General features: G+C 51.2%; 6 protein-coding genes across 6 annotated transcripts; 1 reads left to right on the top strand and 5 right to left on the bottom strand.

Moving 5' to 3' along the window:
* Positions 1-557: 557 nt before the first annotated feature.
* HEX1 (woronin body major protein) lies at positions 558-2,824 on the bottom strand. Its single transcript, XM_024467306.1, has one exon. It carries the CDS (start codon positions 2,562-2,564, stop codon positions 723-725), a length of 1,842 nt encoding a protein of 613 aa, XP_024325778.1. The 5' UTR covers positions 2,565-2,824; the 3' UTR covers positions 558-722.
* A 7,164-nt stretch (positions 2,825-9,988) lies between these two features.
* IKS1 (putative serine/threonine-protein kinase iks1) lies at positions 9,989-12,423 on the bottom strand. The gene is made up of 2 exons (XM_024467305.1): positions 12,269-12,423; positions 9,989-12,212 (listed from the first exon to the last, which is right to left on the bottom strand). Exons 1-2 carry the CDS (start codon positions 12,313-12,315, stop codon positions 10,199-10,201), a joined length of 2,061 nt encoding a protein of 686 aa, XP_024325777.1. The 5' UTR covers positions 12,316-12,423; the 3' UTR covers positions 9,989-10,198.
* Positions 12,424-12,722: 299 nt separating this feature from the next.
* On the bottom strand, positions 12,723-15,687 carry CET1 (MRNA capping). Its single transcript, XM_024467304.1, has 3 exons — positions 13,582-15,687; positions 13,063-13,533; positions 12,723-13,011 (listed from the first exon to the last, which is right to left on the bottom strand). Exons 1-3 carry the CDS (start codon positions 15,133-15,135, stop codon positions 12,847-12,849), a joined length of 2,190 nt encoding a protein of 729 aa, XP_024325776.1. The 5' UTR covers positions 15,136-15,687; the 3' UTR covers positions 12,723-12,846.
* Positions 15,688-15,855: 168 nt separating this feature from the next.
* On the top strand, positions 15,856-20,010 carry RPN2 (proteasome regulatory particle base subunit). Its single transcript, XM_024467303.1, has 3 exons — positions 15,856-16,125; positions 16,213-19,129; positions 19,181-20,010. The coding sequence occupies exons 1-3, from the start codon at positions 15,986-15,988 to the stop codon at positions 19,496-19,498; spliced, it is 3,375 nt and encodes a 1,124-aa protein (XP_024325775.1). The 5' UTR covers positions 15,856-15,985; the 3' UTR covers positions 19,499-20,010.
* Positions 20,011-21,991: 1,981 nt separating this feature from the next.
* VC83_03658 (uncharacterized protein) lies at positions 21,992-23,312 on the bottom strand. The gene is made up of 2 exons (XM_024467302.1): positions 22,861-23,312; positions 21,992-22,737 (listed from the first exon to the last, which is right to left on the bottom strand). Exons 1-2 carry the CDS (start codon positions 23,096-23,098, stop codon positions 22,394-22,396), a joined length of 582 nt encoding a protein of 193 aa, XP_024326002.1. The 5' UTR covers positions 23,099-23,312; the 3' UTR covers positions 21,992-22,393.
* A 385-nt stretch (positions 23,313-23,697) lies between these two features.
* On the bottom strand, positions 23,698-25,493 carry VC83_03657 (uncharacterized protein). The gene has a single exon (XM_024467301.1). It carries the CDS (start codon positions 25,429-25,431, stop codon positions 24,235-24,237), a length of 1,197 nt encoding a protein of 398 aa, XP_024325996.1. The 5' UTR covers positions 25,432-25,493; the 3' UTR covers positions 23,698-24,234.
* Between the last annotated feature and the right edge of the window lie 204 nt (positions 25,494-25,697).

Genomic DNA, 25,697 nt, shown 5'->3' with positions numbered 1-25,697 from the left:
GCCACGGCCTATAGGATCTGTTCTACTTCTTAGGTAAAGTGTTTGGCGTTAAACACCATCTATAGCTCTATATAGATGATGAAACTCTTAAGCTTCTTATGATCCCTATGAAAATATTAGGGAATGCAATCTTAAGCTTGTCTAAGGGGTGAGCCTATGTGGCTTCGATGGTAGGCTTAGTATCTTCCTTCCCCTTCGTTCTAACATTTAATCTAGTATTGTCTCTAGCTATGTTGCTTTGTGTGTAAGCCGGTACCTTGTAGAAGTGGTGCTTAAAGTGTAACACTAACTTCTAAACGATAGAAGACATAGAGGTTTCTTACATAAGGTTGACTTAACAGAGGAGTCAGGGGATTAAACACAAAGGCTTTCTAAGTAACACGTTATAGTATTGTAAAGAATACTATATTAAGTTGAGCACGAAGCTCCTGTCTAAGAAATAACTATCTACTTATATAGTGGCGTCGTGCTACTAATGATATCTGGCTAGCGGGATGCAATTTCGCTTTCCGGATGCACTTCGCTTTCGCCGACCACCGACGATTAGACGTTAAATACACACACACACACACACACAGATCTACGTGGGGCTACGGAATCGATGATCATGAAACACGACGAGACGAGCAGTGATGAACACCATGATCAGAGTGTACAGTTTCATTTCTCCCAGCCTCCAGTAAGCGAGATGAGACACTACACTACATAAAAAGATGGAGCCCTTAGACAACAGCGTTCTGGTCGTAATACAAATCACAATGATGCGGGTGCTGTAGGCAGTATTTTGGTACGAGCGGCGTGGCCTGTACCCCCAACGCGACCAGATACTCCCTGAAGTTCAGGATGCGCTGCGTCATGGTCGTCGTGCGCTTCTTGCCGTCGGCGTCCCTGTTACCAGACCAAGATAGCTCGGCGAGCGCGGCAGCACGCGGCCACAGCTTCGATGAGATGCAAGTGTCGTCAACTTGCTCGGACCACAAGGGGGCGGTTACCCCAATGACCTTCTTGGCCTCGGCGGCGGTTAGGTTGGTGGTGAAGTCGTAGTCGTAGATGCGCTGCCAGGTCTTGTAAGGGGCACACCAAGATCCCCCAGTACCTCCGAAGTTGAAGTTGGCGGTTTTCGGGTCGGGGTTGACGTTCTCGTTGTAACGGGGGTCGTTGGTCACGTAGCCGCCGACGCCACAGTCAAGGTAAAACCAGTCGGACGAGGAGACGACGACATCAAAACCGCTCGACGTGAGCTTCTTGATATTGGCGAGGCCGCCGTTCCAGGACTGCATAATGATGTCCTTGGGCATGTCATGCGCGTGCGGGTCGTTGATGGCAATATCCTCCCACATGATAAGACGCCTGTTCTTTGGCTTCTTGAAAATCGGCACAGCTTTATCGACCCAGTACTGGACGAGGTCGTCGTACGTCAGCGATTTGTTCGCCGCAAACCACTCCTGTGTGATAGTGCTGAGGTTGTAGCAGCCAACCTGAAGCTCGTCACCACCAACATGGAACAGGTTGTCTGTAAAGAGGCTAGACAGCTCGTTATACACTTTTGCGACAACCTCGTACGTCTTGTCATTAAGGATCTCCAGCTGGCCCGGGTTAGGTTGTACAGCAGTGTGGAGTGGCCAGTTATCGTTGGACCACCAGGAGTTTGTGCAGGCAACAATGGCAGGGTCGATTTGCTTCCACCCCGAGGAGGAGTGGCCGGGCATATCGGTCTCGGGGATGATGCGAACGGCGCGGGCGCGGGCATACGCAATGATAGTGCGGACGTCGTCATGCGAGTACGTCTCGCGCGTAGAGTATGCGTCGTTGGTCATTTCTGGGTATGCGTTGATTGTCAAGGGCCAAGACTGGTCATCGTCGATGTGCCAGTGGAGCACGTTGAGCTTCGACAGGGCCATCCCGTCGATGGTCTCAAAGATCTTCTTGACGGTGATAAAGTTGCGCCCAGTGTCGACCATGATCCCGCGGTATGGATAGATTGGGCCATCCTTGATGGACACTGGTTGCTCAATCTGGAGGCCGCCGTGGCCATCAGAGATGACAATTTGTTGGAGAGTTGTAAAGGCATGGAGGGCGCCCCAGATGGTCTTGGCTGTGATATCGATCGAAGGTGAGCTGCCCTTGACATCAAGCGTGTATGACTCGTCGACACCGTGCTGTAAATCCGCCTTGTAATCCGAGATCTGGACGTTCACTTCGTAGATCAAAGTTGACCAGCGCTTGGTATGTTCTGATTCCGATTCGGCGAACACGGGGGCAGCTGCCCTTTTAGCCACGGCGGGGGTGGTGGGAAAGGGGTCGAAGACAGGAATTGGCTCCTCTACAGCCTGGGGAACCCATTTCAAGGTCGTGATCGAGTTGAACGCGCGATTCCACGCGTCCTGAACCACCTGGTTGTAGGGGCTCTTGAGGACGAGATATCCAGCCACCTGCTTGGGTCCTGAGGTCCCCCAGGTTATGGAGACGGGGGCGGGTAGCGGATTGACTTTGACAGCTCCGGCAGCCCCAGCGAACGCGCATGAGGCGGCTGCAATGGCCTGGACGACCTGATTGAATCGCATTTTCGGAGATAGTTGTTCTGGCTCAAGTGGCGCGAGGTCGAGATCGCTGATGCTGTGCACCTGGAAGGGTCGCAGCTTATATTAATACTGTGGAAGTCACACCGGAATGTCTTATCTGGGAAATGATAATTGTCCGTGTTCGCACCGACCAGGTCGGGGTCGGCGAAAGCAAGTTGCACACGGAAAGCAGGGGTCCCTACTCTTGTCCGGAGTAGGGCTATGAACGGGGTAGGGGAGCTGTTGTGTGCGGTCGCTGTTGTGTGCGGTCGCTGTTGTTACATCGGAGAATGTTATAATATACAGGGGCTACAGTAAGCGACCACAGGTAGAACCACAGAAAAACTCTGCCCTTACGGCTAGAGGCCTCGAAGGGAAAAGAAAATTTACTCAACAGTTATGAGCCCGGAGCAACTCTAAGTCGCAAAATTGATTAATATATACAATCGCAGAGCCTACATACATTCTAGACACCATCATAATGGCAACAGTAAATAGGGTAGGGGTGGTCCTTACATCTCCCAAAGACTGGGATGAATGGATCGAGACGATAAAAACAACATCAATGAAAGCTGGAGTATGGAGGTATATTGACCCGAACAATATTGATCCTCCTATTCTAGAGCCACCCACTCGTCCTGCCCCTAGCTTTGTGCGCGCCGCAGCACAGGCAGGCCAAGGGTTTGCAACATCTTCATCTTCGCAGCAAGCACCCGCAGGTGTGGCAACAAGAGGGCGATCCTCTGCACAGCAACCTCAGCAGTCTGTCGAAGACCAACAACAACTTTCCTCCCAACTGATGCCAATCACATATGCGAGTTTGACCGAAGATCAAAAAGAAGAACTTCGGAACCTAAAAGACGATTACCAACATGATCGTAAGATGTGGGAGAAACAAGAGGAAGCCGTCCAAGGCATCCGCGCAAAAATACAAGAGTCAATCAAACGGGACTTCCTCCCGTATACATATGGATGTGATTCAGCACATGCGATGCTTGTGAATCTCAAAACACGCTTCGCACCTACCGACCGTGGTAGAATTGAAGAATGGAAGAGTGAGTGGAGAACATTGCAAAAGATACCAAAGGGGTCAACTGTCGATGATTGGCTTCTCCGGTGGGAAACAATTTCTGAAGTTGGTCGCAAGCTACAAGTTGCTGAAGTCATTGGACATACACCGATCTTTGACTTTTTAGGTGCAATCTCTTCCTTGTCACCACCATTTGTCAGTATCTGGGATATGAGACTCATCGATGAGTCAACAACATATTCTCTCACGCAAGTAATCACCGAGTACAGAGCTTACCGTCGGCAAACACAATTCCGACAGAAACCTCGGGGGGAGCATGGAGTCTTCGCAACAATGGATAATAGTGGAGAAAGTAGTGACGGAGTCTTTGCAGCAACAGACGAAAATGACAATAAACCTGCAACACTACAAGGCCGTACAAATAGAAATACTTCTGCCAGGCGATGTCCGTGTGGATCAAAACACAAATGGAGAGATTGTTATTATATTGTTGAATCAAAAAGGCACAGTGGATGGAAACCTAAAAAAGAAACTGAGATAAAAGTGCGGAACTACATTGCAGAAAGACCATCTTTCCAGTCTATAATTTCCAACTACTTGAGCCAGAATGGATCAGGGGACAACAGTCTGCAAGACAGTACAACAAACCCCACGGCATTCACAGCCGTGTTCCCAGCATTTCAAGTGTCGCAAAAGCCATCATCAACTTATGAGCTTGCACAAAGTACAATCCTTGATTCTGGAGCCACGGTGCACGTCTGCAATGACTATGCAAAATTCCACAACTTCAAAAAGTGTGATAGTGAAACATATCTCCTCGCAGGAGATCAACGGGTGATAATTGAAGGATTTGGTTCCGTGAACATTGATGTTCAAAATAGCAATGGTCAACCAATAACTATCGCTCTTGAGGAAACAGCCCTTGTCTCCACTTTCCATACATCAGTCGCATCACTACGCCGATTCATCAAAAAAGGCGTGCACTGGAACACGAAGACTGAATGCCTTACATACAGAGGCAAAATATTCTGCAAAACTCCGATGATACACAATCAATGGGTTTTAGAATACAAAAAGCATAAGGTTGTACCGGACATCGAGAAGGTATTTCAAACCTCATTTGAACCAAGACGTGCCTTAAAAGGGACCGCAAAAGAGTGGCACAACCGCATGGGTCACTTAAATCAAAATGCAGTGTACAAACTACAAGAAAACACAAGAGGAGTAGAGGTGACAGACATGGACTACGACACAAACTGTGAAACATGCAAGCTGTCAAATGCAACCAAAATCATCTCTCGAAGACCAATCCCACGGTCAACAGTACCATATGAGAAGGTACACCTCGATCTCATCCAAATGCATGAATCATATGAAGGCTATGTGTATAGCATGCACTTTCTTTGCGACTGCTGTCGCATGAATCATCCATACCTGCTGAAGAACAAGCGCCAGGAAACACTCATGCAAACAATTAAAGATTTTGCAGCCTATGTCAAAAGACGATGGAATTGTGAAATAAAGATCTTTAAGTTGGATGGTGAGGCAGGACTTGGAAAGGAATGGGAAAACTGGGTTGCAGATGAAGGATACGAAGTCCAAGTTTCACCACCGCACACAGCAGAGCCAAATGGAGGCATCGAAAGATCTGGTCGCACAATAATCACCCGCTCTCGTGCATTAAAGGAAACAGCAAACCTTCCGATGGAGCTCTGGCCGGAGATGTTCAAAACTGCTGGGTACCTCATCAACCGATCACCCACAGCAGTGCTTAACTATGAAACCCCATATGGACGATTATTAAAGCTCCTTAATATTCAAACAGAGAACATTAAGCCTCTGTTGTCGCATGTTCGCATATACGGGTGTCGAGCATATGCCCTCATCCAAAACCGCCCAAAATTAGACAGACTTGAGAAGAGTGCACAAATTGGTTATTTGGTGGGATACAACTCTACGAACATTTTTCGCATCTGGGTACCGACACTCAAAAAGGTAATTACAACAAGAGATGTTACCTTCGATGAAAATAAGATGTTCGATCCACAATACACTCCTGTCGCAACACCAGCTGAAATCCAACAAGTGGTAGAAGTCATCGAGCTGCCTGAGTTGGACAATCAGTCCATCGATGACCACGAAGATGAGCAACAGCCATATCAACCTGCAGATGTCACTACAAACCAACACGTGGAGCCACTGCAGGGTGAGCCAAAACATAGTGGAGAAAAATCTCAACAAGATAATTTCTCGGGGGGTGATAATACTCACTTACGGACTCCGGAAATGACCCCAGAACGAACTGATGATAGTGTGCGAAGACACGATGTCTATTCAGCCACCATCCAACATCCAAACTCAGGCGAAAGTGTACACACAGCATTTATAGTTGGTACGACCTTTAACAAGCAAAGGGTCCATCGCACAGCGTTGCCTGCAGCCCCAAAATACTGGGACCAGCTCGAAAGCCACCCACATCGGATCGGCTTCAAAACAGCAGCTGAGAAGGAAATAAATGACCTTCGAAGACAGGGTACCTTTACATCTGTTCGAGATGAACAAACACATGCATTTGTAATACCTCTTATGTGGGTATTTACATACAAGTTTGACAATAGTGGCTTCCTTGTAAAATACAAGGCTCGACTTGTCGTGAGAGGAGATCTACAGCGATACTCTATCCACGATGAAACATATGCAGCGACACTAGCATCGCGGACTTTCCGTGCACTCATGGCAATCACAGCCTACTTCGACCTCGACACTGATCAAATGGATGCGATCAATGCATTCACAAATAGTCGCATTGACGAAGAAGTGTATGTGCGCTGCGCAGATGGATATAAAGAACAAGGGATGTGCTGGAAACTCAACCGCGCCCTTTACGGATTACGACAGTCACCACTACTTTGGTTTCGTGACTTCTCAGAGACGTTAACATCTCTAGGTCTCACACAAGTTCCTGAAGCACAGTGTCTGTTCGTGTCCGACACCATAATAGTCTTCTTTTATGTCGACGACATCTGTATCCTCAGCCACCCAAGACATAAGCGTGAAGCAATAGACTTCCATACAAAACTCATGGAGGCATACGAGTTCCGGGAAATAGGGGAACTAAATTGGTTCCTCAGAATTAGAATTGTACGAGACCGCACTCGCGCAAACTTTGGATGTGTCAAGATTCATATATTGAAAAGATTATTGCATCTTACAAGGTCACACAAACAAGGATGCCGCGGACACCAATGATCACAGTTGAACTTACCCCATACAATGGGCAAGCAACAAAACAAGAGATTCATCTCTATCAACGGAAGATTGGATCAGTGAACTATGCCGCAGTCGTGACTAGACCTGACATAGCCCGCACAACACAAAAACTAGCAGAGTTTCTCATCAACCCCGGACCAGACCACCATGCTGCAGCCGACCGGCTCTTGCTCTATTTGCAAGGCACGAAGAATTATGCACTTCAATATGGACCAAACATTGACGAACCACGCTTCCAATGTTCAAGTGATGCCTCATATGCAGATTGTGAGGAAACAAGACGAAGCACAGAAGGCTATCTGTTTACACTCTTTGGCGGCGCCATTGACTGGCGATGCACAAAGCAGAAAACTGTGTCAACTTCGACAACAGAAGCTGAGCTCCTTGCGCTCTCTCACTGCGCAAAACAACTGTACTGGTGGCAGCGATTCTTCTCTATGATAAAATTGGAACTGCACGAAGAATATACCCTACAGTGTGACAACCTGCAAACTGTACGGCTCCTACTCAAGGAATCGCCCAAGCTCGTCACGAAGCTGAAGCACATCGACGTGCACTCCCACTGGCTACGACAAGAAGTTGAACACCAGAAGATTCATATCAACTGGATCACGACACATGAAATGCCTGCTGATAGATTTACAAAAGCACTCTCTCGACAGAAGCATGAAGATTTCATCAAGCATCTCAACTTGGTCGACATTAGTCGTCTACTGTAGATGACACCTTACAAAACCCGACCGGTACACATACAACACAAAAACCCGAGGAACACCAAAGTTCCACCACAACACCGAAGAAGTCGTCAAACTCCAATTATGTGTTCTACAGGTTATGAAAAGCGACAAAACTTCAATTAACACTCATTCATTTAATTAGTCTTTTCTTTTAAGTTACTATTATTATTATTATTTATATAAACTGTAACGTGGTTTACCACCAAACGGAATATCCCACCAAATGAAACACTTTCCGATAGCATCGCAACCTCAAACCCAATTACTCCACCACACCACAACAAAAAGATGCCTCAGAAAGCTAATGAAGGCCGAGTTTTACTAGCCATTCAAGCTACCAAATCACCCCACAAACTGTCCATCCGACGTGCTGCGCAGCTATATGAGGTCCCACATGTAACACTTACCCGTCGCATACACGGAAGCCAACCACGAGCTGGTAGACGCGACAAACAACGTCCATTGACCCCAATTGAGGAAGAGGAGCTCATACGATACGTACTTGACCTAGATTCGCGAGGATTTCCACCTCGAATTGAGGATGTACGAGATATAGCGAATCTCCTCCGTGCGACGCGTCGCGAACCCCCAGTTGGAAAAAACTGGCCCTACCGCTTTGTACACAATGAACCAAAGCTTAAGACGCGTCTCTCTCGTGCGTACGACCTCCAGCGAGCCCTCTGCGAAGATCCTGATTGTATAAGAAAGTGGTTTGAGCTGGTAAAGAACATGCAGGCGAAGTACAGCATCCAGGATGCTGACTTCTACAACTTTGATGAGACGGGCTTTATGATGGGTGTTATCTGTGGGAATATGGTTGTTACGAGCTCAGATCGAAAAGGCCGAGCAAAGCAGCTTCAGTCTGGTAATCGGGAATGGGCAACAGCGATTGAATGTGTGAGTGCAGACGGCTTTGTAGTGCCTGCATACTTGATTGTACAAGGCAAGCATCACCTTGCGCCTTGGTACACAGAGTGCGGCCTTCCACCTACTTGGGCCATCAAGACCTCACCAAATGGCTGGACCGACAATGATACAGGTCTAGACTGGATAAAACACTTTAATCAGCATACACGTGTACGAACACAAGGGGTCTGGCGGATGATTGTCCTAGATGGCCATGAGAGCCACCTATCTGCCCAGTTTGATATGTACTGCAAGGAGAACAACATTATTACGCTCTGTCTCCCTGCGCACTCCTCACATCTTACCCAGCCTCTTGATGTTGGGTGTTTTAGTGTACTAAAGCGAATGTATGGTCGAGAACTTGAGGTCTTCATTAAGGCCTCTATTACCCATATCACTAAGATTGAGTTCTTTATTGCATTCAAGGCTGCCCACGACCATACAATGACAACTGAAAATATCCTAGCTGGCTTTCGAGGTACTGGCCTAGTCCCGTACAACCCAGAAGCAGTTCTCTCAAAGCTTGATATCAAGTTACGGACGCCAACACCAACTGGATCCCCCCTACTAGAGGCTGACCCTTGGGTCCCTCAAACGCCACAAACCCCAGCTGATGCAATTTTGCAGTCTAAGTTTGTACAGAATAGAATTGGAATTCATCAAGGAAGCTCCCCAACAACGATTTTTTCAGCTGTAAAGCAGCTGGTGAAGGGTACAGACCGCATTGCGCACCAAATGACCCTTATACAAGAGGAGGTCCGTACCCTTCGAAAGGCCAACACAGCACTTTCAAAGCGTCGGAAAGCCAAGCGTACACGTGTCCAAGATGGAGGGTCACTTACTATAGAAGATGCTCAAAAACTGATCGCTGAAAAAGAGGATAAAGGGTTGAAACGACAGAAAAGGTCAAATGAGGAGGGTGCTGTAGAGGCTGGTCCATCGACTTCGCGGCGCTGTGGGAGGTGCGGCAAGACTGGGCATAATGTACGAACCTGTCAAGAGGTTGAAGAGATATTAGGAGAAGAGAATTCAATTGAGTGTAGTTAATTTTAATGTGTTAGGGTGGAGTAATTGGGTTTGAGGTTGCGATGCTATCGGAAAGTGTTTCATTTGGTGGGATGTTCCGTTTGGTGGTAAACCACGTTAACACCTGGGGGGGTGTGTTATAATATACAGGGGCTACAGTAAGCGACCACAGGTAGAACCACAGAAAAACTCTGCCCTACGAAGGGAAAAGAAAATTTACTCAACAGAGAAGGTCCCCTGCCCAAAGCCAACGGAACGTTAACCCTAGACTCCTGTCAGATCGTACGGGGACAAGTGCCGTCCTGTACGATATATGATACCGCAGCAGGAAGATGTGGAGAACAACCTTGTGCTGTCTGTCACCTTGACGCCGCTAGTGCGGGTAGGATAGATAGATTGCGCACTATCTAGCGAAGAATTTCAGGAATTGTCTATAGTGCACGTGGAGGTCTCAGTCATGTTCAACGTGGTGTGATTCAATCATAAGCTACAAGCGCTCACATGAGTTGCAATCATTAATATTCACTCCATTCACCAGAGCCTACATGCAGATATTTTCCCTGAAACCACCACCCCGTCCGCCTTTCAAACTCCTTCCAATAACAAACTCACACCGAATAGACACGCCAAAGCCACCGCTTGCTTTTGAAAATCACACCTGTCCCCCCTTAGAGATCTCGCCTGCTCACAGCCGCTTCCCACTCGCACATATCCCTGCCTGACGCGCACAAGCTCCCATATCGGCTAGCAACCAGCAATGCCACGACATGGGCCAGTAGTAGTAGCGTCGTCATAAGTCTCTCTATCCTGCCTACAAGGACCAGGTCCATAGCAGCGAGCATGAGTAGGGGTGCTGAGACGAGCGGATTGCTCGCCCATGGCAGACATGGCTTTGTGAGCGTGTATGCTTTGAAGAGGAAGATGGTGAACTTGGCCACATATGTCAGCAGCCGCCCGTTAGACTGCATCCAAGATCTTGCACTGTGCGAAGCCAGTGCAATATGTTGGTTGAACCTGCCAATGCGACCAGATGGTGGAGGCATTAGTAGCGGCGTCGTCACCTCGGGCTGCGAATCAAGGTGATTCGACAATGTTTTCCGCAGCGCATGAACCCTCTCCCCGTCTTCATCTTCAATATATGCTGCCGAGACTGACCTGGTGCCGTTACTGGATTTTGCCCCTGCGGCCGGAGAATCAACCGGTTGTATCCTCTTGCCGACATTCAGGTTATTTTTCGACCTGGACAAGCTCGCTGCCCCCTCCAAACCTGAACCGGAGCTGATGGCTTGCAATATATCGGTTGCGCTCGGCCTGTCGGCAGGGTTGAGACTGAGAAGTCGCTTCAAGAAGGTATATAGCTGGTCTGGGAGATCCGGGCGCTCCTGCCGTTCATCCCGGAAGCCCTGCCACGAGCTGATTTCCGCGCGAAGCTGATCCAGGTCCTCAAATTCTTCCTGGATGTTCTCGGCGCTGAGATATGGCAGTCGCCCAAAGCACATGAAGTAGAGGATCATGCCAAGGGAGAAGATGTCACTCTTCGCCGTGAAGTTCCCATATCGACCCGATGCATCTTGCCGCAGAACTTCAGGAGCACAGTAAGATATCGTCCCAGTTGCCCCTGTTGACTTCCTATATACGTTCTCGGCTTGTACTTCGCCAAAATCGCTGATGAGGCACCGAAGGTCCTTTTCGCCTCGATGTAACAAGCAGTTGCTGGGCTTCAGATCCCGGTGGATGTAGTTCGATGCATGCAAGTGCGCGAGCCCCGATGTGATGTCCTTGAAAAAAGAATAGATCTCGTCAAACGCCAGTTTCTTCTGAGGCGACTTTAGCCCTTGCGGCCGATCCAACTGCCCCTTCGATCTCCTCCTCATCTGTGCCTTGAGTTCCTCGTTGGTGCTTGTCGCAGACCCGCCTTTACCAATCACGTAATGGAGTAGATCACCCGCATTGCAGTACTGCTGCAAAATAAATGCGCATGGCACCGATGGCCCGAAGCGATTCAGCTTGAAATCTTCGAGCCAGACGTGACGGTAAGAGACGAGGTTGGGATGCGATAGCTGTTGCAAGAGCTGGACCTCAATGAGCACCTTTTCCAGCCACTCGTGATCGTCCCCAACGGGAACCCTTTTGCAAGCAAAGTGGCCCAGGAACACACCATCAAGCTCGTGTCTTACCAGTAAGACAACTCCCTTGCCACCCCTTCCCAACTCGCTCTCCACAGTAAAAAACTTCTGGAAGTAACTGGGACTGAATGCGTCCCTCTTTATCCCTAGCGCTTCTCGTCCACTCTGGCCTGCCGGCGCACTAGTCACAAACTCTGCGTCGTCCGATTCTTCAACCCCCTCGGTATCAGCCCTATGCCCACCAGCACTGGGAGCTTGATAAGGCTCGCTCCTAAGGACCGGCTCTGTAAGCCGTCGTATCGGGCTGCTCGGTGGTTCTCTCTCATCTTCGCTCCCTGGCCCAGAGGCAATTTGCAGCATGCGAAAGTATTCGGGGTTGACGAAGCTCTGTCCGTGGTTTGGGGCACCGGAGAGTGGGTGACCTTCGTCGGTAGAGGCGCTGTGGATGGATTGATGGCAGTAGGGACATTCTGACAGCTTTGGGGCAGCAGAAGCGCCGCGGAGATTCAGCTGGCGCGTCTGGGGATCGCGCACAACAATGGCGTCGTCATGTTGACTGTGAAGTCAGTCAGCGGCGGACGGTGAAGTGGAGGTGGGGTAGGAGAGGCGTACAGAACAATCTCACGGCTATCGCGAGAGGAGTATGGAACGAGGGACATTGAGGCTCAGAGATGCCGCATTTGTAGACTGTTGAAGTGATGAATGCTAGAAGCAAACACTATTCTCTTCACGTTATCTGAGTGTGCATTGCTATTCCACAATCAAGGTTTACTGAGTTGGACTTAATACTTGGCTTATGCTCAGCATTGTAATACTGTGTGACGTAAGGTCATGTGACGCCAAAATATGTCCCTGAAATCTCTCTTATTTTGCTGTTATGAAAATAGCTAAATTTCCATTGGAAATATGCCTTATCTAGGACTGTTGACCTGCAGTTTATACTCCCTTTTATTGTTCACAGCTTGTGGTACCGCCAACTTCAAATTCCAGATTTCGGCAAGGATAGTTTCCGCCCCCGCAAATCCCATTGTCCCCCCCATTGTCCCCCCCAATTCCCTACCCCGTACCCCGTGTCACGCCATGTTCAACCTTTGAACCCCTAATTAATAAGCTTAATTATATAATACAAGCAACTGGTGGTGTTATCCCAAACTCCACGGGACGACAGAAACGCTTCCTGCGCAATGCTTTTAGTTCAACGGGAGACTGAGCTCTTTCGTCAACACGTGTATGTTGTTAATAAGCCCTTCTACAAGCGCGTCGTATCTATGCGGCTGCGAAGATTGGAGACGCTGTCCTTGCTCAACAAGGGTTTTCGTGTCTATCTCAATCTCAAGCTCATGCTCCTTATCGCCCTGGACAACGTGTTAGCTAGGTTCTGCGACGAAAGTAATAACAGCACTTACTGAAGCTGACGTAACCTGCGTGAGATCTATCTGATAATGTGATTGCGTGTAGCTCAAGCGGTCTTTGTTCCGGTCTGGCTGATTCTTTTTGTCAGAGCCCCGGGCCAGAACCTCACTGTCCCCGTCATATCTCATTTCGAGGTTGACGCTTATACGACAATCCAGAGGAGAGTTCGGTATATAGATATCTAAATCTTTGACACGTGTTTTGATAATCTGTGCAAGTGGAGCACCTGTTTTTTGGTCATGAGTAATCCGGACCTTCGGGGCGTGGTGACTGCTCTGCTTCAAGAAGTGCTGAATACTCGGCGGTAGTGTTTGCACTATTGCCTTGGGAAGTTCGAAGAAGCTATCCCGCTCTCGCCTGTGTGCATAGCGAACTGGTACCCGCGGCTTGGGCCTATTCACGTTGCTCGGATGGGTCTGTGTCACAAGACCATTTAAAAACTCGTTCATTCTCTTGTGTTGTTCCTGCAGTTGTTAGCTTCTACTTTGGGCCACTGGATCAATGGGACATACCTCTGTCATGGAGCTTCTGAACGAAATACGGTTGCTTGAAGCTAGGACACACTCTGAAAGGACAGGCAGGTAGTACCTTTGGTTTGTTTCTTTGTCAATGAGCTGTCCTAGTTTCGCTTCGATTTCCACCGCTACTCCTCGGCTCTCTAGCTCGCCCCAGTCATTCCTGTTGACAACTTCGAGATATAAGAAGTCGGCAATGGCTTTGGTAAGGTCGTTCACTGGCGTAGTATCCGAAATGCTTGGCTCCCAGGGCCCAAGAATATCGTCAAACTTGGTGGCAGCAGGAGAAACGCCCGCTTCTTGTTTGGGGGTTTGCGGCTGGGAAATTTCGGGTGACGCATGGACGGCAGGCTTTCCATTCGCCTGGCCAGAAGAGGCTGGAAACTGCTTGTTCTTCTTGTAGAACATCCAGCTTTGAGCCCAGATCGGTGGTTCATTATATCGTCTACGTTTCCTGGGCTCTTGCGGAGATTGACTCTTATTACTCATTGATTGATCACCGTTTGGAGCGCTCGAGGGAGCTTTTGCATCGGAACTTCGCCTATCATCAATTTTTCTCTTGGCAGGTGTTGGCGCAGGATCTGCTGCTGGTGTACGTTGTCGGGCCTGGTTGGCCGCTTCGCTCTTGGGTTGTCCAGACACCGTTGTCTTTGGGCTCACGCTCATACTGTGTTCTCTTTCGCTTTGGGAGTTCCTCTTTGATGGTGCAGAGGCTGGGGTTTGATTACGAGGAGCCGGCGTCGTGGGAGCTGCTAATGAAGGAGCGCGTTGTTGATATGGGCTCGTTGGGAAGGGATAGCTTCCGGTTGATTGGCGCTGTACAGTCATGGGCTGGCGAAACGGGGTGCCTGGCTGTGATCGCTGCGCCTGGTCTTGTTGGAAGGGTGTTGGCGGGAAGGCGTTATTGGCAACTGGGCTTTCTTCAAGATGTTGCGTATACAAATTTTGCTGACTTTGAGCTGAGGTAGGTGTGGGACTCGAGTGAGATGATTGAGGTCGCTGGTGTGGCGGGAAAGGGTAGGATGTGTTCGAACTTCCAATTGGAGGTGTGAGCGGCACGGGAGACGCTTGTGGATAGCTCATGTGCTGAGGTTGAGGTTGGGCGTCGTTTTGTGAATAGCTTTCGCGATGGCGGAGTGCTGGTGGGTATTGTTGAGCCTGACCAGGACTTTGAGGTGCTGCGTTTTGTGGAAAGGGGAAAGCTCCTCCGCTTGTCGACGAAGAGGGAGTATGGCGAAATGGAGATTGGCCGGAATAATGCGACGACGTAGCTGGGGATCGGAGGTCGTTACTCGGAGGCTGAAGGGGAGGAGGCGGAGGTGGTCGTCCTTGAAAGGACCCGTGGTATGCTGTTGGAGAGGTGAATCGTTGTGCTTGCGTGCCATAATCTTGCGACGCTTGTTTACTCGGTGGCGCGGGCTGGCTGTGCTGGTTATATTCTCGGTACAGACCTGGCGATGGCCCAGTTTGCACGGGAGTCGCAGGTTGTGCTTTGTCCTGCCTCGAGGTGTCTCCTCCACCTTCGTTGTTGATTATCGACCTCAGATCCATTGTTCCGACAAGTCCGTAGTCCCGGTCACTCAGCGGCCACGGCCTCCCAGTATGTCCGTCAACGGTTTGGTATACAATATGCCTTCATTGAAGTTCAGCCACAATTGCCGTTCCAGCTGAAGTCTATCGGATTCAGGACGAGCTGGTGGTTCATGAGTCTGCCCAAAGTCGGGTCGGTTGGAGTTGCGCCAACGCCGTCAGCACAGAACTGGCACTATCGAGGTCGTCGATTTTATCGGCGTCGCACTACGAATAGTCGCGCGAAGGTATGCGCAACGTTTTCGCTGCAGCTTGACGCTCGGTTGCTGGTGATTTGAGATGTTGTAGAATATTTACACACTTCGTTCCCCCTGTGGTCAACGACGAATTCTGCGTCCGTCCGTTTGCTAAACGAAACAAATGTCGCGACCTGTCTACAAGACACGCAAGCGTCATCACACATAACCATATGACTTTCTACTCATCACTGGGCTCTCTATGAGGCTTCAAATAATATATAGCTATGTAGTGTCATTTGTAATAAAAATGCTACATTTATTTGCGATTTTCTCTTTTATTTTTCGATGGCGGCGACAGAAGAGACGCGTGCCATTGTGCTGCCTCAGGCATGGCTGCTTTGCATTTCACTATCCGGTTTAGGTAAAGCGTCAATAGCTGCGAAGCTCCAGGCTGTCGCGATTAGGTGTTTGCTGAAAGTTGAGGCTCAGGCATCATCGTGTGTGTGTAATCAACAAACACATTCCATCGCCATCAACCACTTCCGCCCCTCAACATCTCAATATACCCATTTACAATTGTGCGCATCTAGGACCTCACCCGCTCCTATCAACAACACACATAAATCGACGATATGCCCGGGCTCGTGTCGGCCACAGGCGTCCTCGGGTTCCTTTCCGACGAGGAACCCGAGCTCAAGATCTTCGCCCTACAGACCTTGAACGATGATATCGATACTCTCTGGACGGAGGTAGCGGGATCTGTTGGTCAGATGTGAGTTGCAACTGCAGTTTGAGATCCCATCGATGGCTTAACCCCCCCGTGCCTAGGAATTGGTTTACTAACAACTGGCGCTCACAGCGAGGCTCTCTATGAAGACGATACATTCCCGGAGCGCCGACTTGCGGCACTCGTGCTGGCAAAGGTGTACTACCATTTACAAGAATACAACGAGAGCATGGCGTTTGCTCTAGGCGCCGGGGACCTCTTCAAACTTGACAACGGCGGCGAATTCGAAGAGACCATCATCTCCAAGTGCGTGGATCAGTACATTGCCCTCTCGGCGTCACATCGTCCACGTGCATCAGATGCTGGCACCGGCGCTATTCCTACTCTCGCGACATCATTTGCGAATACCGCTGGCGATAGCAACGTGTCGGGTGCACTGTCTTCACCAACGACCCCATTCTCTCAGTCGACTCTGCCATCCAAGTCGCTGTTATCTCGCCAATCCACCGATATATCCGCCGATTATCCAACCATCAGCACAGGAGCTCTGTCATTATCTGTTGCGGACCGCAAGACCCAGGTAGCCCTGGAAAACGTCATCGAGAGGTTGTTCGAGAGCTGCCTGCGCGAGGGGAGATACAGGCAAGTGGTTGGGATAGCCATTGAAGCTCGCAACTTGGAAGTCCTGCGAAGGGTAATCAAGCGTGCAAGCGACGATGAAAAGAAGGCTGGAAAGCCAACAGACAATGGTTCCGGTCCTACTGAGGAGCTGATGGAGTACGTCCTGAACATCTGTATGGATGTTGTCCAGGAGCGTGCCTTGCGAACAGAGATCTTGAAGATGATCCTCGACTTACTAAATGACTTACCAACGCCCGACTTTTTCGCAATCGCAAAGTGCGTCGTCTACCTGAACCTGGATGGAGAAGCCTCTGCGATGCTCCGGAAGCTGGTGGAGAAGGGAGATGGCTCTTCTCGGGCCGTGGCATATCAAATCGCCTTCGATCTGTACGACAACGGCACACAGGAGTTTTTGGGAAATGTACAAAAAGCTCTGCCGACTGAGAAGAAGCCCGAGGAGCCTGCTGCTGCCGAAGGAGAAAGCGAGCCACTCTTGGGTGAGAACAAGGATCAATCCGGCGACTCCTCCAACGCCGATAACTTCTCCGCCGAACAGATCCAGATCTTCACCAACATCAGATCCATTCTCGACGGCTCCAAGAGCATCAAGCTGAACCTGGAATTCCTCTACCGAAACAACCACACCGACATCAGCATTCTCAACAAGGTGCGGGACAGCCTCGAGGGAAGGAACTCGATATTCCACACCGCAGTGACCTTCTGCAATGCCTTTATGAACCAGGGTACCACCAACGACCAGTTCTTCAGGGACAACTTGGAGTGGCTCGGCAAGGCGGTCAACTGGTCAAAGTTCTCTGCCACTGCTGCGCTGGGAGTCATCCACAAGGGCAACCTGAGCCAGTGCCGGAAGCTCCTCGAGCCTTATCTTCCCCGACCATCTTCTGTTGGAGGATCTATCTTCAGCCAAGGTGGCGCCCTTTACGCGTATGGTTTGATATATGCAAACCACGGAGCGGAGGCACTCGACTACCTCCGCCAATCATTCAACGACACCCAGGAGGAGGTCGTGCAGCACGGTGGTGCCCTTGGTCTTGGTCTTGCTGGCATGGCTACGGGGTCTGAGGAGATTTACGAGAACCTCAGGGCCATCCTCTATACCGACTCCGCACTCAACGGAGAGGCTGTCGGTCTCGCAATGGGACTGATTATGCTCGGTACTGGAAATATCAAAGCGCTCGAAGATATGATCCAATACGCACATGACACTCAGCACGAGAAGATTGTTCGCGGAGTGGCCATGGGCATGGCTCTTATCATGTTCGGGCGCCAAGAGGGTGCTGACGAGCTGATTGAGGGCCTCCTCAACGAAGCTGACCCAACTCTTCGTTATGGTGGAATTATGACCGTTGCCATGGCGTACTGTGGTACAGGAAGCAACAAGGCTGTTCGCAAGCTGCTCCATGTCGCCGTCAGCGACGTGAACGACGATGTCAGGCGTATTGCCGTCATGAGCTTGGGATTCATCCTTTTCCGTAAGCCAAGTAGCGTTCCCCGCATGGTCGAGCTTCTGTCCGAGTCCTACAACCCCCACGTGCGCTACGGTGCCGCAATGGCTCTCGGTATCTCATGCGCAGGCACTGGCTTGGATGAGGCAGTCGACCTGCTGGAGCCTATGATGAAGGACCCGACCGACTTTGTCAGGCAAGGTGCCCTCATTGCGTTGGCCATGATTATGGTGCAGCAAAATGAGGCCATGAACCCCAAGGTTGCTGCTATCCGCAAGGCCTTGAAGAAGATTGTTGGCGACAGGCACGAGGATGCGATGACCAAGTTCGGATGCTCTCTCGCGTTGGGCATCATCGACGCGGGTGGCAGGAACTGCACCATCGGTCTCCAAACGCAGAGCGGCAACCTCAACATGCCAGGTATCGTCGGCATGGCGGTCTTCACGCAGTACTGGTACTGGTTCCCATTCACCCATTTCCTGTCCCTCAGCTTTACGCCAACCTCCATGATCGGACTCGACCACGACCTGGAGATCCCCAACTTCAAGTTCCACAGCGCCACACGCCCAAGTCTGTTCGACTACCCTCCTGAGCAGGAGGTCAAGACTGATGAGGCGCCTACTCTTATTGCCACCGCAGTCCTCTCCACCACTGCCCAGGCCAGACGCCGTGCTCAGAAGAAGGAGCGTGCTCAACGCCATGAGAGCATGGACATTGACCAGACACCCACCACACCCAAGGTTTCTGCACCAGATGCCGAGAAGATGGATGTTGACGAGGAAGCCAAGGAAGGCGGAAAGAAGGAAGGAGAGGAGGCTAAGGAGGCAGGTGCTCAAGGAACACCCAAGAAGAAGCTCGAGAAGGAGATGGTCGGATATGATATCGAGAACATGTCACGTGTTCTCCCGGCCCAGTTGAAGTTCATTAGCTTCCCAGCTGGGCGATACAAGCCAGTGAAGAAGGTAAGCCGATTCCTCTCTGTTTTTAGTGGGTATATGTTAACAAAGTTACAGCCAACTGGAGGTGTGATCATGCTCTTGGACAGCCAGCCAGACGAGCCCAAGTCTCTGATTGAGGAGAAGATGAAGAAGGCCTCGGTTGAGCGCGCCGCCGCACTCCCAACACTCGAGGACCTCCGACAGGAGTCGTTCAGTCTGCGCCGCTTGGCCGACGCGCAAGGCGAAGCTGCCGGTGCATTGTCAGGGGCCGGTGCTGCAGCCGGGGCAGGTGTATTAACAGCCGTGGACGAAGATGGGGAGGGTGGGGAGGAAGCTGCCGTGCCCAACGAGTTCGAATACTTCTCTGACGAGGAGGAGGAAGAGGAGAATTAGACGCAGGGGAGGTAATTGGGGCGTCTGTATTACTATTTCTTTTAGTGTTTTTTTGCACTGGAGCATAGATGGCGGTGGTACGATAGTGAGAGCATAATGCAGAATATTACTTGAGCTTTATTATCTGTTGGGGTGTGTGAAGATTATGTTTGTATAAGTTTATCGCCAAAGGGTGCGGATGGGACTTTTTTAGAGCTGGACGGCGAAAGAAGAGGCATTCTCATATCAGTAATCTGCGGACGAGAACATCCAACCGCCTGGGTAGCTCAATCGGTAGAGCGTGTGACTCTTACTTCCTTATCTTAGTATACGAGATCATCTCAAGGTCGCGGGTTCTAGCCCCGCCTCGGGCTCAAATCCCGAGTGCTCTCTTGAGGAGTCCTCAACTTTTCCACTGGTAGTGGGGCATGTAGGAGATTTTTTTTTGGGTGGGGGGGGATATATGTATGCTTGGCGGCTTGTTCAATCGAATCTATAATATTCATTTTTTGATGTTTTCTATTTCTCCTGGGTTATGAGAGTAAAACAGCATTTTAGTATGCAAAATTATCTATTATTATTGCCGTTTTGCTCTTGCCAGGGCAGTGATATTTCGTAAATGCAGCGGCGTGCTAAAAAAGAAGTTTTCTGACGTCGAGTTTCCCCACACTGCCAATTGCCAGAAAACGCCGCAACAAACATTCAAATCCCAACTCTGAACAGAACGCCTCACATTTCTGAGAGCCACCATACACGCCCAGCAAAGTGTCCTCCAGTAGATTCTATATGAACTCACCTGTCCAAAAGGCCAGCGGGGGCGACTTTCGCGCCACAGCTCCCGTCCTAACTCAACCAAAATTATAAAACGACTTTCTACTAACAATCCAGACCAACTTTGACCCTTTTTCAGGTATATGAAGGGATCATTGGGCTTTTCGCGGATCGAGATCTCAAATCGAGACCTGCAGTCTAGCCCGCGTTTATACAAAATTCAAAGCCCAAGCACTGCGAAAACGGCGGGTAAGAGAAGTTTGAGTACCCAATTTCAACTCACCAAGCCCAGCACAAGCAGAATATACAAGGAGAGAAGCCCAAGCACCCATTTTCAACTCACCAAACTCACCATCGTCGCAGATCAACTCATTTCTCACCGCGCGTTACGCGGGAGCGGGACGACGGATATGATGGCGCATGTTCACCGAGGGTTTACAACAACCTAAACCCAGACATCATCATCATAGATGAAGCAGGACGTCTCAACCGTGCCGAGTACCTCATGGTAATGGGATATTTTGATATAAAGCAGTGCGTGTTACTCGGTCGTGGGGCATCGTTGGCGACAGTGACAGCGCTCATCGACAGCAATGGCACCGCGGCACGAGAATAATCATGACAACAAGATGGAAACGACGACAAGATGGAGCTGTCGAATCTATCCGGACACAATGAACGTACGTCGAATAGACGAGGGAAGCTGCTGGAAACCTGATGGGAGTTCTTGTTCTGGCGCAGGCGCTCTTCTGCCAGCTTCACTTAACTTTTCCCCCACCCTCGAGTCCCAAGAGCATGGTGAGGCCCTGTTGCGGGTTCTTTTCTCCGCTTTTGCTCTTCGTGCCTTACCTTTCGTGCTTTGTTTTCCCGCTTCTACAGCGACAGCTTTCTTTTCTACTGCAGCTGGTGTCTCCTTTGCGTTCTATCCGGTGGTTAATGGATGAGCTGTTTGGTTTGTTGTGGTCTCCCTGATATCAGTATGGGATGGGGGGACTGAGTTGATCTGGGAGATACGCGGGTTGGTGGCTTCAGAATAACACAGCAAGTTGGTGAAAGGGATTTGAGAGTAATGGGGTTGAAAAGTAAGTTAGAAGTAAGCCCAAGAAGCCCCGGGGTAGAGTTTTGAAGCAATCCTCGAGAGTAAAGATCGAGATTAAGTGAAGTTCAAAGTTTGAGAATAAGTTCAGCTACGAGTTCAACAGCAACTTCAACGCGTGAATAGAATGTACGCTAAAAACACTCTATCATCTCATCTGAACATCCGACATCCCTTTCACCTACTCTCCGCAGAGGTTACAAACCATAATCCCTTTCTTAATTGCACCTCCCGCGTTGTCAACCAGCTATCCAGCCACACATCCACACATCCCATCAGTCAGCAAGCAAGCAAACAAGCACAGCTCAAATCAACACAGCTCAGATCAACACAGCTCAGATCAACTCAGATCAGATCAGACCAAAACAAGAAAGTCAGTCAGCACAAACTGACACGAAGAATACCAAAACCAAGACAAGTACAAACAATGACGACATACCACCGTTCTCGTCGCGGGTCTCGGGCCGAGCGAGTGGGTGTCAGGGGGGAGAGGGACGCGATGGGTGGGTGGGTGGGTTTGCGGATTTACGTTTGCGGCCTTGGATGATTGCGATTGAGTTGGGGAGAGATGTGAGTGAGATGTGGGATGACGAGGAAGATTCAGAGCACAAGGGCAGTTTGGGAATAAGCTTCGAGATCTCGAGAAGCTCCAGTTATTGAAAGACGAGCCAAAGGTTCACCAAATCCACATCTGAAAGATCAAAAAGGTGGTAAAAAGATATTAGGAAATACCATTAATCTATATCCCCCCCTTCTAAATATAACCCAGTAATACAGAAACCCCATCCATCCGCCCGCACGAACGCACACAACAGTATGTTGTCTCTCTCCTGCTTCAGGTTCGATTGATCGGTTTCTCTCCCAGACATCCACGTAATTACTTCCTCCACCCTTCTTCCCCTTCCTTCCTCCCCGTTCAACTCAGCTCGCTGAGATCACCCAAGCCACGCAGACGAGCCGTGCATAAAATCGCAACCCATCACGAGCTCGAGTTCACCCATTCACTAACCCAACTCACACCCAACAGCCTGACACTAACAGACCACCCCTTACAACAGCATAGCCGCAACAGCCACAACAGCCGCCGCCGAGCCGCTGACTCCCATCCTGCTGGCCGCACCAGACGCAACCGGCGCCGGAGTCTGGGTGAACGCGCCCGTCGGCTCCGTGGGGGCTCCGCTGCTGCTGCCGCCGGCGGCGGTGGTGGCAGCGGTGGTGGCGGCGAGGGAAGGCTGGATGGATCCTTCGTCGGTGGAGGAGGGGGCGGTGACGAGGGTGGTGGTGGTTGCGGCACCGCCGGCTGCTTGGGTGGTGGCTGCGGCGGCGGCGGCGGATGAGGAGGATGAGCCGGTGCCGACCTTTTTGCAGAGCTCGCTGGTTAGGGAGAGGACCTCTGGGGGGGTGTTAGCTGTTATTCATGGGATTGAGGTGGAATTGGAATTGATGTGATAAATGAAGGATGGGTGGCTTGGCAGTGGAGGTGAGAAGTGAGAAATCCAGGGCGGTCAAAACGTACTAAGAGCATCCTCGGGCTTGCACTTGGTGGTGACACAAGGAGTAGCCGAAGCCTGGATAGCAGACATCTTGCCGCACTGGCAGGCGTAGTCGGTGATGGCGCACGACTGTCCCGCGGAGGCGGTGGCGATGCAGGTCAGCGCGCACGAGGGGATCTGGGACACGATGCCCGCGACGTCCTGAGCGGCGACTGAGGTGGCAGCTGCGACGGCAGCGATGAGGGCGAGTGAGAAGCGCATGGTGAAGAGATTTTTTGGGAGGTGAGAAGGAAGTTTGACTTGGCTTTTGGCTTTGGGATCGACGGCGAGGAGGAGGGTGATTATCTGTGGTGAGACGAATCGATTGGTTTTGTGGTTTGTCTGCCTGAGCGAGCGTGGTGGAGTGGAAGAAGGAGGGAAGGAGAGAGGAAGGGGAGGGAGGAGAATATGAACAGGGTGGGTTTTTTTTTTTGGGGGGGGGGGGGGGTGGGGGAGGGGGGGGGACGAGCAGAAAGCAGATTGAAGGGGGGGGGGAGGAGGAGGAGGAGGAAGGAGGATGGAGAGGATTGAGCCAATGGTGATGGGGGTATTTGCACTAACCCAAACCATCCTAGCGGCCTTCCCGCATGCACCCCACGATCAGCACGTTCTTCTCTCTCTGACCACTCACCTCGGATCCTCTGGCAGGGTTTGGGTGGGGATCCCTGCGCTCCAGACTAACCGCCGATCGGTATTAAATCGAGTGCATGCGGTGCCGTGTGATGGATGCGAACCGTTCGGCACCCGCAGGCATGCATGTGCGCGGGGTGTTTGGTCTGTTATGTGATCTCGGCAGTTTTCAAAACCAGAAGCAGTATTTTCAATCTCATCCTATTCCGACAGGACGGTATGTATGCCTAATCTCATAATACCCCAACCGCTAAACGAATGTGTTTATGCCCAACAGTGATATCTATATACACCACCAAAAATATTCTCCAAATCACTCACCCCCGCCACAATATCTTCAAAACACCCCCTCCAAAACAAAACTCCCCCACCAATGCCGCAAAATGCCCACCAACCCGCGTATATGTGAACAAAGCAAGACGCCTACTCCATCCAAATCCAGACCAGACCAGACCAGACCATCCATCTATCCCCCTTCCCCTTCGCCATCCCCAAGACTCCGCGTATGAAGGATTCAATCCCAATCTCATCTAAATATCCCCACTGCAACAGCCACAGCCAGCTGGCATCTCACAGAAATGACGGTTTCCCAGGGCTCGCTCACGAGGCAGCCAGGCACAGTCCTGCTTGCCTCCTCTCTTCCCTTCTCTTCTCTTCTCTTCAACCCTCCTCACTCTCACTTCCATCCTTCCACCGCTCTCACTCCCTCACGTCCCCCTACACTTCTCTCACAACGCCGGAGCCGCCGCCGCCGCCGCCGCTGCCGCCGCCGCCTTCTGCGCATCCCCCACCTCCTTAATGGCCACCATCTTCGCCTGCTCCTCCAACGAAAGCGCCTCAAACGCCGCCGTGTTCGCGTCCCACAGCTGGATACACTGGATCCCCCAATTGCACCTCTCCACCTCCCCATACACCGGGTGGCTGTAGCGCGGGTGCACGGTCGGCCACCCAGAGGCGTGGTACCTGTGCTTCACTAATGCGGTGCGCGCGTTGTGGTTCCCGGAATCGGAGTGGCCCTGCCCTGCTGCGAAGGCCTCGACCGTCAGCACGAGGGTGCCGCCGATGAGTTTCGACTCGCGCATGGCGTGGAAGGAGTCCCATGTCACCGCGTGTCCCGCCCCAGCGGAGATCTCAGCGAGAATAGCGGAGGTAAAAGCGGAGGGCCCGGTGCCGGAGATGACTTCGTCGAAGTCGAGTTTGAGTTGTGAGATTGGCACGCCCTGCGCCTCGGAGAGACGCTGGAGCCAGATGAGGATGCCGTCGACGAGACGCAGCATGACGGGGAGGCCGGGCTTGGCCATGAAGGTCCATTGGCAGAAGGACTGGGATTTAGGACCTAGGATAGGGTGGTCCTTGAACTCGGGCTGGTCAATCTCAACGCCGATTACCATGTCGATGTCGCCCTCGTCGTAGCGGTCGGGGATGAAGGAGTCGATGGGTTTGAGCGCCTCAACGTCGATGTCGGTGTACAGCCCGCCGTCGACGTACATGACCAGGTACCGCAGCAGGTCGGCCTTGATGATCTTGGCCGTCAGAGAGCGGTAGGTTTCGAGGATATCCGGGCGGTTGAGCCCAGCTGGCCCGTAGTGCGACTCGACGTACATAAGGTCGTTGCTGTCTGTGAGCACCTCGTAGCGATACCCCGGGTTCTTGGAGGTCCAGGTGCGCGCGCACGAGGAGTCGCGCTCCTCGAAGCCGAGCGGGTCGACCTTCCAGGTCTGCCAGATCTTGCGGGGGAACGTGGTGGCGAGGAGGGGTCGCTGGGAGAAGCCGCGCTTTGCGACGCGGAGGGGGGCGCCGAGGGAGTCGGCGTGGGAGATGATGAGGATGATGAGGATGCAGGCGAGGTAGACGGGGAGGGCGCGCTGGATCTGGCGCGGCAGACGGCCGGTGAAGGCGGCGGGGGCTTGGAGTTTTTCAATCATTGTTTTTTGTTGTTGGTGGTGGTGGTGGTGGTGGTGGAGGTGGAGGTGGAGGTGGAGAAGGGATTGTTCGGAAGAAGACGAGGACGAGAAGAGGAAGAGAGCAGCAGTGGGGGATGAGCAGGAAAACATTACCGTTTCGATCAGCACGGGAAGGGAAGAAGTTTGTGGGGGGGGTAGGGGGGGGGTAGGGGGGGGTAGGGGGGGGTAGGGGGCGTAGGGGGAGGGAGGGATAGCACGTACTTGGCCTTGCACTGGCGGACGGCCAA

This window comes from Pseudogymnoascus destructans (genome assembly GCF_001641265.1).
Source record: "Pseudogymnoascus destructans isolate 20631-21 unplaced genomic scaffold scaffold_6, whole genome shotgun sequence".
NCBI lineage: Eukaryota > Fungi > Ascomycota > Leotiomycetes > Thelebolales > Thelebolaceae > Pseudogymnoascus > Pseudogymnoascus destructans.
Note: the sequence above shows the minus strand (reverse complement) of the source record. Positions and strands in the feature narration are given on the sequence as shown.